Source organism: Prionailurus viverrinus, chromosome B2, assembly GCF_022837055.1.
Source record: "Prionailurus viverrinus isolate Anna chromosome B2, UM_Priviv_1.0, whole genome shotgun sequence".
NCBI classification, from domain to species: Eukaryota; Metazoa; Chordata; class Mammalia; order Carnivora; family Felidae; genus Prionailurus; species Prionailurus viverrinus.
The window spans coordinates 63,122,208-63,135,755 of NC_062565.1; the positions used below are offsets into that span (position 1 = coordinate 63,122,208).

Here is a 13,548-nt window from a genome sequence, read left to right on the forward strand (position 1 = left end):
CTAAAACTACTATTCATACTTAGAATATTTTTTATCTATGTCAGTTTTAGGTAAACAAAGGTTCTACCCAAAAGAAGAAGAAAATTAACTCTTAGTTGTTGATGACACTTACATATTCAAACTCCTGAGCTGGGTTCTTTAGCAGTTCAAATATTTTTTTTTTAAATTTTTTTTTTTTTCCGACGTTTATTTATTTTTGGGACAGAGAGAGACAGAGCATGAACGGGGGAAGGGCAGAGAGAGAGGGAGACACAGAATCAGAAACAGGCTCCAGGCTCTGAGCCATCAGCCCAGAGCCCGACGCGTGGCTCGAACTCACAGGCCGCAAGATCGTGACCTGGCTGAAGTCGGACGCTCAACCGACTGCGCCACCCAGGCGCCCCAGCAGTTCAAATATTTAACAAAGAAACTTTCTAAAGTTTCTTTAGAAAACCAAAAAAAAAAAAAAAAAAAAAATTTAAAGTTCAAATGGCCCAAACTACTGTCAGGATGACTTCAGGAAAAATACTGATTGTGAAGAGATCCAGTAGAGTTAACATTTTAGCACTGATTTTTAGGTAGGAACTATAGGGAGTAACGAAAGCACAAACCCCAAACAGGTTCTCCTCAGTTAGGGGAATCTTGCCATCAGGACTGTATAATCTAAGAAACATTTGCAAAATACTTTCACATAAACTAAGATAAACATCTATAAGCAGAATTCAAGAGTTACAACTAAATTCATCTATATATCCTGGACAATAATATCCAAAACATTTAACAACCAATATGGCAAAGACATGAACCAGTCAACAGAGACACTGGCCTTAATTCTGGAAGACACTGCTGAACCAGGCTTTACCCTTTAAATGGGCCTAGGGTGGGGTAAGAAGACTCAAGAAGGCAGAGCAGCAGCTGACTCATATGGAACCGTTTCAACCTCTTAACCACCAGAAGGGGCAAACTAGTGTTCACCAGCCAAATGTCAGCCTATAGACAAAGATCTATGAAGAGAAAGGAGTTTCTCCTAACAGATGCAATGGCAACTAAAACTAAAGTCAGATGTGTCTGGAATATAAATACATCAATTTTGATGAGGAGGCAGCATTTAATAAGGTTATCAGCCATTTACTAAATGATGATGACACTAAAATAACCAACGAGTATAATGAGATTTGTGTGGTAGAAAGTACAGATATTTTCTTAATCTCAGTCTCTCCCCCAAAAAAAAAAAAAAAAAAAAATGCATACAGAGAATTTCAGCTTCCAAAGACACACCATACTAGATCAAGATGAGAACTGCGGCCTCATAAGGTTATAAATTTCTCTTACACTCTTAAAATAGTAAAACTGAAAAACTGCTTAGTAAAAATATTTTATACCCAATTTGACTCACTGTATTAGTTTAATACAGATTATCACTTAAAGGAAGAGACAATGGAAAGGCTAATGAATTTCAGTAGATATGAAACTGAAATGATAAACTCAGTAGAATAGAAAGTAAGATTTTCACATCTTACACTCAATCACCAAGTCATATTTATCTTCCAAATATTTTATCAGTTTCTTCCAGTCTGTTCTCTTTGTAACTACTCTAGTTTAGACCCTCATCTGTCAGCTGAACTATTACAATAATTACCTAACTGGTCTTCCTATCATTTATATTTCAATTCTCCAACCCAATTCCCAATTGCCCCTTTCAAATGCATCCTTCATGGTGTTGCAACTCTTAAAATAAATTCATATATAATTACTTTCATGCATTCACAAACATAAATGTATATACATCTTCACTGTCTTTCAACTGATCAGCAGGATAAAAGTGGAAATTTCTTAAACATTGTATATAAAACCCAGAGTTCACCTACCTGGCTAATGCCATAGCCTGTCACCCACACAAATACCTGAAACGTCACAACATACTTTTTTTCAATACTGTGAGAGTTTAAATTCACATTGTATGTTTTAGGTCATTCTTCAAATACTCCATGCTAACTACAGCCTCTCAGTTACCACAATGTTATGAACTCAACTGGTCCCCCTAAAATTCATATGTTAAAGCCCTAATCACCAATTTAATGGCATTTGGATATTGAACCTTTAGGGAGGCAATTAAGGTTAAATGAGGTCCTACAGGTAAGGCTGTAATCAAACAGGATTGGTGTCCTTATAAGAAGAGGAAGAGACACTAGAGAGCTCTCTCTCCCCCTGCTAGCACAGAGTAAAGACCATGTGAGGACACAGTGAAAAGGTAGCTATCTACAAGTCAGGTATCCTCACCAAAAACCAAATGTGCTGACACCTTGATCATGGACTTTTAGCCTTCACAACTCCAGAACTGTGAGAAAATAAATGTTCACTGGGTAAGCTACCCAGTCTGTGCTATTTTGTTACCACAAAGTATATAGATTTTGATACCATAGATTTTGATACCATAAAGTGGATTCCTACTGTAACAAATACCTAAAAATGTGGCTGTCTCTTTGAAATTCAGTAATGGGCAAAAGCTGGAAGAGTTTTAAGGTGCATGCCAGAAAAAGCCTAGGCTGCCCTGAAGGTGTGAAAAAAGAATAAAAGAAAAAAAAAAAGTCCCAAATGGAGTCACTTGTGCTGAATCCCACCAATATTTAATACCTAACCTAATTGCAGTTGCAGCCTCTCCCAGGAGTGGAATTAAAAAAAATTTCTTAGAGCTCCTTTCTATTTGCTAGATGGATGCTGTCCAATTCATGAATTGCTGAATAAAGCCAACTAGATCTTCAAATTTACCCAGTGGAATTTTGTATTTTAACAAAAAGACTATTGATAAAAAATATGGATGCTAAACACAATTCTAGGAACAACTGAAAAAAGAGCAACCATTGTTGTCTTAGAAAAGACATAGATCATCTCATGAATACAATGTTGGTAGAAATATGGCTGCTAAAGGTCATCCAGGTAAAATCTTAGCTAGAAATGAAGAGCATATTATTGGAAACTAAAAGAAAGAAGATAACATGTTATACAGTGACAAGGACTTTTGGGCTGAATTGTTTTGTGGTTCTATGAAAAGCAGAACTTTTAAGAGATGAAATTGGGTACTTAGCTGAGGAGGATTCTAAGCAAAGTGTTGAAGAGTAGGCTGGTTTCTCCTTACGGTTTACAGAAAACTGAGAGAGGAGACAGGTAAGGTAAAGGAACTGTTAAGCAAAAAGGAACTGGCCCAAAAGTATTGTAAAAAATAATGAAGCCTGTTCTAAGATGGTGGCTGAACAGGCTGATAAGGAGATTAATAAGGGTGGAAACCACGGATTTAATCAGCCATCTCACCAGAAGCCAGGAACAATGGTGGGATGATACTAGCAGAAACACTGCCAATTTGACATAAAGGGAACACAGATGGGACAAAATAAGGAAGGTTATGAGATTTGGGGGATTCACAGGACAGGATAACAGAATTATTTAGCTGAAAACGTGCTTTATCCTTCAAGAAAAAGTATCCAAAAGCAATTCAGTTATAATGAGGGCTGCCACTCCCACTATAGGCCCAGGGAAAAGGTTGCTTCCTCTTCTATTTCCTCAATTGTGGCCACAGGGCAACTGCTGCAAGGAGTCAAGGGAGCAGGACCTATGCCCAGAACTAAGAGGATAGGCCCAATACCTAGGGCCATAGTAGTGATTCTACTACCTACCCCTCAATGGACCTGGACAGTGGAGCATTCAACCAAGGATGATTATTCTTGAGCCTTAAGATCGAATAATTTGCCTTGTTAGGTTTTGGATTTGCATGGGATGCATAACCCTTTCATTCCTTCCAATTTATCCCTTTTAGAATAGAAACGTCCATCCTATGCCTGTCCTACCATTCTACCTTTGAGGCACAAAATTTGTCTGTTTTCACAAGTTCACTGCTAATGAAGAATTTTGACTCCTTTGACTCAGACGGATAAATCATACTTTGGGTCTCACCTATACTGGATTTAGAGGATATTTAGATGAGACTTTAGACCTACAACTGATGCTGAGTTAACACTTTGGGGGCTGCTGGGATGGGATGAATGTATTTCACATGTATGAAGGACATGAATTTTGGGGGGCCAGAGAACAGAATGTTATGGTCTGAATTTGTCCTCACAAAATCCCTATGTTGGAGCTCTAACCCCAAATGTGAAGGGTTTTGGATACAGGGCCTTCAGGAAGGTAATTACTTAAATGAGGTCATAATGGTGGGATCCTAGCCCCATGGAATTGAGTCCTTTAGGAAGAGGAAGAAACACCAGAGAGCACTCTCTCCCCGAGTGACAGCACAGAGGAAAGATCCTGTAGGACATGATCTGCAAACATCCTGATCACGGATTTCTAGTCTCTAGAACTATGAGAAAATAAATGTCTATTATTTACAGCACTCTGAAAAGACTAATACACTATACATGCTATTCAACTTTTTTATTTAGTCAGCTGACCAATTTCCACTCCTCAAACTTCAATTCAAATATTATTCCCTAGTAGGTCTTTCCTGATTCTTCAATGCAGAATTCCTATTATATGAATAGGAACTTGCTGGGGCACCTGGGTGGCTCAGCTGGTTAAGCGTCTGACTTCAGCTCAGGTCATGATCTCACAGTTGGTGAGTTAAAGCCCCACATCTGGCTCTGTGCTGACAGCTCAGAGCCTGGAGCCTGCTTTGGATTCTGTGTCTCCCCCTCTCTCTGCCTCTTCCCTGCTCATACTCTGTCTCTCTCTCTCTCTCTCTCTGTGTCTCTCTCTCAAAAATAAATAAAATGTTAGAAAAAAAAAAAAAAGAATAGGAACTTGCTACTCCATCATCAAAACCTGGTACCTATCTCTTATTACAGCACTTAAATGTTATAACTCAAGTTATATATTTATGTCTCTCTCCCCACTGTGAACCTTGAGGAAATAGACAATGACCCTCCATCTTTATCCCCAAGACTTTGCACACTACCCAACAAAGTGCTCCAAAAATGTTAGTTGCATGAATTAAACCTCAGCAATGTTTTTTGGTTTTTTTTAAAAAAAATTTTTTTTTCAACGTTTATTTATTTTTGGGACAGAGAGAGACAGAGCATGAACGGGGGAAGGGCAGAGAGAGAGGGAGACACAGAATCGGAAACAGGCTCCAGGCTCTGAGCCATCAGCCCAGAGCCCGACGCGGGGCTCGAACTCACAGACCGCAAGATCGTGACCTGGCTGAAGTCGGCCGCTTAACCGACTGCGCCACCCAGGCGCCCCGTGACCTCAGCAATGTTTTTGCCATAAAATTATCTACTGTTTTAAAAGAAAAAAAAAATCACTTAACAAAAATGAGGAGTAGGTCACCATCAAGAAAATTTCAGGAAATTTAGTCAATCACTTAACCTAAATGTATATACCTCATTCAAATGTGGTAATGAGAAGAACACTACCTTGGGTAACCAAAACAATTACTAGTCTTTTATTCACAAATTTCAGGCTTGTGAAATACAGGAGTCCACATATGTCCTTTTCTATCAGAGCTCTCAGCTAAAGATCTCAAATATCAATGAGAAAATAGAGGCCAATCAAAGAGGAATACTTTTATTTGCACACAAAACCTAAGAACCTACCTGTACCTCTTTTCATTTTTATCGTTCTTGTAACAATGGAGGAAATATCCTTCCACCTTAATCAAAGCCTTCCACCTGTATGGGTGCTTTTCTATGCCATTCTTTCTCACCTGTTATCCACCATGAGAGCCAACATTATCAATTCAATTACAAAAGGACCATAGTATTGAGAAAGGCAGGAGGTAGCACAGGGAGTAACACTTAGCAATTCTTTAGCTTATCTTTCATATTTTACAAAGGAAAAAAAAACCTCATTTTCTCATTGGAGCTAGATACTGCTATTGGAAGAGCAGAGACTAAACTCTGACTTTTCTAATGCTTAATCTAGTGGCTTACTCATCATCTCTTCCTGATGCCTATAAAATGTACCATGAACTAAAACTGAGCTTCTGATACTCTTCCATCAAACCTGCTCCTCCTTCAGAAGTGCCTATCTCAGTTGATGACAACTTCACCTTTCTGTGTAGCAAAGAATTTGGCCTTGCCCAAAAAGAGGTGTGAATTTTGCCCATGGCTCCACCAGGTACCCAATTGTCATGCCTCATAGGAGTATCTTTATTTAGGGCAGGAGCTGGCAACACCCAATCTTAAGTCGTGGGCCAGAAAGACCAACCATATGATTTACGGTGGTGGACTCTAGGTCATATGGCATCCATTGACCTAGAGGCTGAGATAACTTTGTGGGCAATCAATCAATCAGACTTGTCTACATAATAGAGTCTCAATAAAAACTCTGAATGTTAAGGCTCATGTGAGTTTCCCTGGTTGGCAATACTCCACGTATACAGTCATACATCAATGCCAGAAGAGTTACATATCTTGAGGACAATGGAAGCTTCATATATGGAATCCTCCCAGACTCTATCTTATGCATCTCTTCTTTTGGTTGATTTTAACCTGTATTCACTTCTTATAATAAATGGTAACAATAAACATAACAGCTATCAGTGATTTATTTAAATCTTTCTAGAGAATTATGAAACCTAAGAATGGTTTTAGGAATTTCCCAAAGTTGCAGTTGGTGTTAAAAGTGAGAGAAATGGGGCGCCTGGGTGGCGCAGTCGGTTAAGCGTCCGACTTCAGCCAGGTCACGATCTCGCGGTCCGTGAGTTCGAGCCCCGCGTCAGGCTCTGGGCTGATGGCTCAGAGCCTGGAGCGTGTTTCCGAGTCTGTGTCTCCCTCTCTCTCTGCCCCTCCCCCATTCATGCTCTGTCTCTCTCTGTCCCAAAAATAAATAAACGTTGAAAAAAAAAAAATTAAAAAAAAAAAAAGTGAGAGAAATGTTCCTAAGACTTTGCAGTTTGGCTAAAAGTAGGTACACCCTCAATCTCTCTTTCTCTCACACCCTACCTATCTATCCTATCAGAATATCCTGCTGGCTCTTTCTCCAATGGCTACCATCATGCCTTGCCATCATGCTTCCTCACAGATCTCTTATTTCTACCCTTAGCCCCATAATGTCAAATCTCAAAACATCATCCAGGGATCCTTTTAAAATGTCAGATTATGTTCCTCAATAACAAAACCTCTCTAATAGCTTCTCATCTCTCCCACAAGAAATGTCAAAGTCCTAACAAAAGCCTATGATATCTTACTAAATTTGGCAGATCTAGTTACCTCTGACCCTATCTTCAGCTACTGCAGCCTTCATTCACTCCACTCCAGCCACACTAGTTTCCTCACTTTGTCTCAAACATGCCAGGGCTCAGGGTTGCCTCAGGGCTTTTCATCTGCTGGAATGCTCTTCCCCCCACAAATATTCATGGCTCTCTCACTTGCTTCAAATGTCTTCTCAAATATTAACTTCTCATCAGTGCCTTCCCTAACATTTCACAACCTCAACACAACCTATTTTTGTATATTTTCTTTCTCTGCCCCTCTAAGCCTCTCTTGAATGTATGCCATGAAGAAAAGGAGTTGTCTTTTCTGTTAAGTGCTGTTTCACCAGCACCTTGCACGGTATCTGCAACATAACTAGTACACAATAATATGTGGGAAAAAAGTGAATGTTACAGTCTTCAAAATGGCTGGTCAAACTGTCACTTCTTGTTATTGGTATATTTGCAAGAAACATTTGCTTAACTTTTAGTATACTGCTTCTAAATAAATAAATGTTGGGGTGCCTGGGTGGCTCAGTTAGTTAAGCATCCAACTTCAGCTTAGGTCATGATCTCACAGTTCCTGAGTTCGAGCCCTGTGTTGGGCTCTGTGCTCACAGCTCAGAGCCTAGAGACTGCTTCAAATTCTGTGTCTTTATCTCTCTCTGCCCCATCCCCATTCATGCTCTGTCTCTGTCTTAAAAGTAAATAACACAGTAAAAAAAAAAAAAAAAAAAAAAAAAAAATTATAAATAAATAAATAAATGTCATCTAGAGATCTGTTAAAAATATCAGAATCGTGCAAAATGTTACTCTAAATGAGGATTGAAGGTAATCTGCCATGAAAACAATGAGTAAATTTAAAAATCTACTTCCGGGGGAGCCTGGATGGCTCAATCAGTTCAGTGTCCGACTCTTGATTTCAGCTCAGGTCATGATCCCAGGGTCATGGGATTGAGCCCTGTGTTGAACTCCTCGCTGAGCGTGGAGCCTGCTTAAGATTTTCTCTCTCTCTCTCTCTCTCTCTCTCTCTCTCTCTCTGTCTTTCTCTCTCTCTCTCTCTACACTTATCCCCCACATTCAAGGTCTCTCTCTCTCTTAAACACACACACACACACACACACACACACACACACACACACTTCGGATACCTTTTATCTGGGACAGATACTCTGGCTGTTATAAAGATTTGTGGTTTTACTAATGGTTCTCAGTTATGCTCTAAATCAGGAGCTGGCAAACTTCTGACTGCCGGTGTTTGTCAATAAAGTGTTATTAGAACTGAGCCACGTCCTTCTGTTTGCATATTGTCTACAACTACTATAGAGCTACAGTAAAGTTGAGCAGTTGCCACAAAAACCATATCGACCTCTAACTTAAAAAACTACGCTTTAAGAAAGTGTGCTGGGGCACTAGGGTGGCTCAGTTGGTTAAGCGTCCAACGTTGGTTCAGGTTATGATCTCATGGTTCACGAGTTTGAGCCCCACGTCAGGCTCTGTGCTGACAGCTCAAAGCCTGGAGACTTCTTCAGATTCTGTGTTTCCCTCTTTCACTGCACGTCTCCAGCTTGCACTGTCTCTTTCTCTCTCTCAAAAATAAATAAACATTAAAAAAACAAAAGTTTGGGGCATCTGGGTGGCTCAGTCTGTTAAGCATCCGATGTCAGCCCATCATGAACTCATGGTTCATGGGTCTGAGCCCTGCATCAGGCTCTGTGCTGACAGCTCAGAGCCTGGAGCCTGCTCTGCATTTTGTGTCTTCCTCTCTCTCTCTGCCCTTCTCCCACTCATGCTCTGTCTCTCAAAAATAAATAAACATTTAAAAAAATTTTTTTTTCAAGTTTGCTGATCTCTGTTCTGGATAATTTATGTTTCTAGAGAAGAGACTTTCACATTAACTTTCACATTAACATAACTGGCTTTTTTAAAAGGCCAAAAGACACTTAAAAAATATATTCAATACCTAAAATAAATAGAAAAACTGCTTAAAAAATGTTCTTTCAATAAGTACTCTTTTTTCATGACACATCAAGGCAGACAAAGAGTACTGGAAATATGCCTTGATTATAAAGCATTTGTGTTCTAAGAACTCAGAACAACAAAGGATTACTGACCAATTTTATTCCCACTACAAATTGCATTTGATAAATGCTACTTTTTATTTATTGAAGTTTCTGAGATCAAATTACAAAAGGGAACTTTTAAAAGCTTATTAGCACCTCACACATTTCCTAACGTTAAAAAAAAAAAAAGAATCAAAACCTATTTTAATAAGGAGAAATGTCTTCCATTAACAAGGATAAATGTTTTCCAAAGAGAAAATTTTAAATGTATAAAAAAAATTGTAAAACTTTATTGATATTAAAACGTTAAGGAAGAAGATTTAAGAAAGGAACTCACTGACAAACATTAATTCAAAGATTTAGACTGATGCATTGGATTTGAAAAGATACACAGATGGGTTTTCATCAAAGAACTGTTTATAAAAATGGAAAAACTGCAAACATCATAAATGTCCAAGTAGTCGTCACTAGAAGATTAAATAAATTGTATCCTTTAACTTTCATCTTTTTTTTTAATGTTCATTTATTTATTTTGAGAGACAGAGGGAGAGTGTGAGCAGGGAAGAGGCAGAGAGAGAGAGAGAGAGAGAGAATCCCAAGCAGGCTCTGTACTGTCAGCACAGAGCCCAACACGAGGCTCAAGCTCACAAACCATGAGATCATGACCCAAGCCAAAATCAAGATTGGATGCTTAACCAAATGAGCCACCCAGGTGCCCCTAAATAAACTGTATCCTAAAAAGAGAATGCAATACTGTCAAAAATAATGAATCCACACTACTATCCTAAAGACATACCTAAAATATGTCAGCAAGTAGGTTATCAAGAATTACATAAAATGAAATCACATTTCTGTAAAACTATAACATGGAGGGCATATGTATGGGGGGAAGGGCACTCTGCATGTATCTGAGCACATAAAAAAATGTCTAGGCAGAACAACACAGACAAAAATGGATAATTGTGGTTACTGCTTGGTGATGACATAAAAGGTGGTTTATTCTTTTTCTTATATTTTCTTTCTACATTTTTCTGAATGAGTCTTTATTATTTCCATTATATACTATTTCCATTTTCAGGGGGGAAAAAATCAAGACTTACCCAACTAAAAGAAGAAGTGCACAAATTACAGCAAATCCCAAAGTATACTTGAATGCTGTTTTAATTTGCTAGATGCCAAGGAGAAAAAGTATACCATTTAGTAAGACCTTTAAAATATAAAATATTCTTGCTACAGTGTAACAGTACTTTCATATCAAATGTACATTTATATTCAACTGCATAAAATTTCCTTGTTGAAAAAAAGAATCTTAAAATTTAATAAAAAACAATATATATGCCACATCATAAGTATCTCTGCAAACCATACTAGATTTTAAAATCTTTTCAATGATTAGACCTTATGAAAATCAGTACTCAAAAACATAATCAATTCTTCAGTGAGCATCATTAGTAAAATTATCAGAATATTTAATAAAATATTCCCCCAAACAGGAAGCAATCAGAATCTATAATACCTCTCCCCCAATTCATTGAAATGGGTTATAATAATTGCAATAAATATTTAATATGCATATGTGTGTATATACTTTATATATAAAATATGTATTTATATAAAACAAAAATATATAAAACATATATGTAAGTTTATAAGACACCTATCATTATCTTTGTTCAAAGACAAAGAAAAATACAAAGCTGGGTATTCTAAATACGAAAAGACAAGTTAACCTCAAAGAAAAGGTTAAATTGGTAAAAAAAAAAAAAAAATTTTGTCTCTCAGCCTAATGAAGTCTCTAAAAATCACTTTTTAAAATTTAAATTCATGCTTCATATAAACGAATTCCTCACAAAGGACTTAAGACAGGCTTTAGGAAAAAAACTAAAGGTTAAGGAGGATCTTAAGATCAACCAAAGAGTTGGGGAAGATGAACTTTAGAACAAGAGAAAAGAGAAAGCATGTATCTCATTCAGTTTTTAACATTAATTTCCTAACCAGCCACTGTACCTTACATATGTTGGGTTTTCAAATAGAGTTACATAGGTATCTGCAAATAATTAATTTTTACTTTCTTTATAAATATTTAAACATCTTATTTTTTCTCTAACAAATTGTACTTTTTACCACTCAGGTAATCAGTTAAAATATTATGTACTTGCTCCTGATCTTAATGCAAATACTTTAAGGTTTTAATAAACCTGATTAAGCATAATTCTGGCTTTTGAGTGAAAACTGCATATATTTTTTTGTGCTTAAATACAAAATATAACCAAGGTATAAAACAAATTCCTGTAACTCAATAAAAAGACAAAAGACATGCCTTTTATGCTGCTTTTTTCCCTTAAATCAGAAAAAAACTATTCAATTTTAGCAAATACCTTTCAACATACAATTTCTTTGACCTATTAAATTACTATATATTAATAGGTGTGCTGATTCCAAATTACCCATGTAATCTAGAGATGGGCCCAACTCAGTTATACTATATTAATGTATTTTTAAGATACCTCTGAATTAAATTTGGTAGTATTTCAGTTAAGATTTTTATACCAATATTAAGTGACAATGGTCTGAAATTTGGAACATGCATGTATGTTATATTTACCAGGTTTTTATATGAGTATTATCCTGGATTAGTAAAAATTGTCTGCAAGTGTTCTTTACGTTCTAGAACAAGGGTCAGCAGACTGTCCTGTGGGCCCCATGTAGCCTGCTTCCTATTTTACTGGATCACATTATGCTCATTAAGTATTGTCTCTGGCTACTTCTACAGTACAAGAGCAAAAGTGAGTAGTTGAGACAGGGACTATATGGCCCACAAAGCCTAAAATGTTTACTCCGTGGCCTTTTAGGGAAAAAGTCTGCCAATCCCTGTTCTAGAACTGCTCTAAACAAGTCACATGTGGCTATTGAGCGCTCGATATATGGCTAGTTCAAACTGAGATGTGCTGTAATGTAAAATACATTTTAAATTTCAAAGACTTCGTGTGAAAAAAGAAACTTAGTATCTCATTAATGTGTTTTGCCTCTATTTGAAATTATAATACTACTTGGAACCTATTACATCAAATACAACGTATCATTAAAAATAATTTCAACTGCTCCTTTTTACTTATTTTAATGTCACTATTAGAAAATTTGAAATTTCACACCTGGCTCACATTGTATTTCTATTAGACAACACAACTCTATAATAAATTCAAACAGTCATGTCATCCTTTGAGGAAATAATTTTTCCTCTTCCCCCTAAATTGGGACCTCTAAAATAAACATACTTACAGTGCATTTACTGGTATCATCATCATCCTTTTCTTCATAGTAGAAGTAGACAAAAGGGATCCAGAAGAACACACAGAATAATATAACAGAATATAAGGCTGTGGAAAGAAATAATAGACTGAGTTCTACAGAATACATTTGAACTTAATAATTGTTATACATATATTCTTATGTGTGTGTATATTAACATACAAATTAACTTAACAAAATTCACATTTACATACCAAATTTGCTCCCCCATCTGATCTTTATACCTGTAACTCTATGTTTATTTGTAATATCCAAATCAGCCTTTTCTGATCCCTGTCCCAAGAAATCAATAGCACCATCATAATTCAAATTAACTATGGGTCAATTTTCAGCAATAATAATGATAATAACTGTGCCTATAACAAGTGTGACGGCTAACATTTGAGCTCTTACTATGTACTCACCACAGTGCTAAGAACTTCCTATGAACCACCTCATTTAAGGGAATGTTAACTTTTATATTCCTTCCAACTTAAAATCAAGTAAAGTTGACAAAACATTTGCCAGTCACTCAAGTTAAAGAAACAGCTATAATTGATACTGTTCTTTTGGTACAAATAATTTCCTCAATCTAAGTTTAAAATATGTAGTGTTATAAAACTGATCTTACACAAATCAAAACTGAGAAAAGTTAAGAATGGTAAAACAGTAAAATCAGATTCAAAGTTAACAGATACAAATTACTATTTATCTGCTTTAAAATAATACTAAAGATACTCTGACCCAGTAGCCAAAGTATTTTTTTAATTCAGTCTAAAACTTAAAATTTGAACAGCCAAAGTATATTTAACAACAAAAACAACATAAACAACTTTTAGAGGCTTCATAAACCTAAGAAACGTGTTTTTAAAATTTTCTGTGAATTTACACTTATTTGCATGTACATAAGTTCATGGAAAGAGGGACAATATAATTATATAAGACAATCACAGGATAATAATCATTATACTCCTTTGTAAAAAAAAAAAGGATTTGTTAGTAATGTATAATATAACCTCAATTACTTTACTATTG

At 36.5% G+C, this 13,548-nt stretch overlaps 1 protein-coding gene across 2 annotated transcripts in view; it reads right to left on the reverse strand.

Moving 5' to 3' along the window:
- LMBRD1 (LMBR1 domain containing 1) overlaps nucleotides 1-13,548 on the reverse strand; it is a 116,088-nt gene that overhangs the window by 75,834 nt on the left and 26,706 nt on the right. For both annotated transcript variants that reach the window (XM_047859541.1, XM_047859543.1), the window contains 2 exons: nucleotides 12,505-12,602; nucleotides 10,326-10,393 (listed from right to left, as the gene is read on the reverse strand). In XM_047859541.1, the coding sequence (XP_047715497.1) occupies nucleotides 10,326-10,393; nucleotides 12,505-12,602 (166 nt within the window). The remainder of the gene's footprint in view (nucleotides 1-10,325; nucleotides 10,394-12,504; nucleotides 12,603-13,548) is intronic.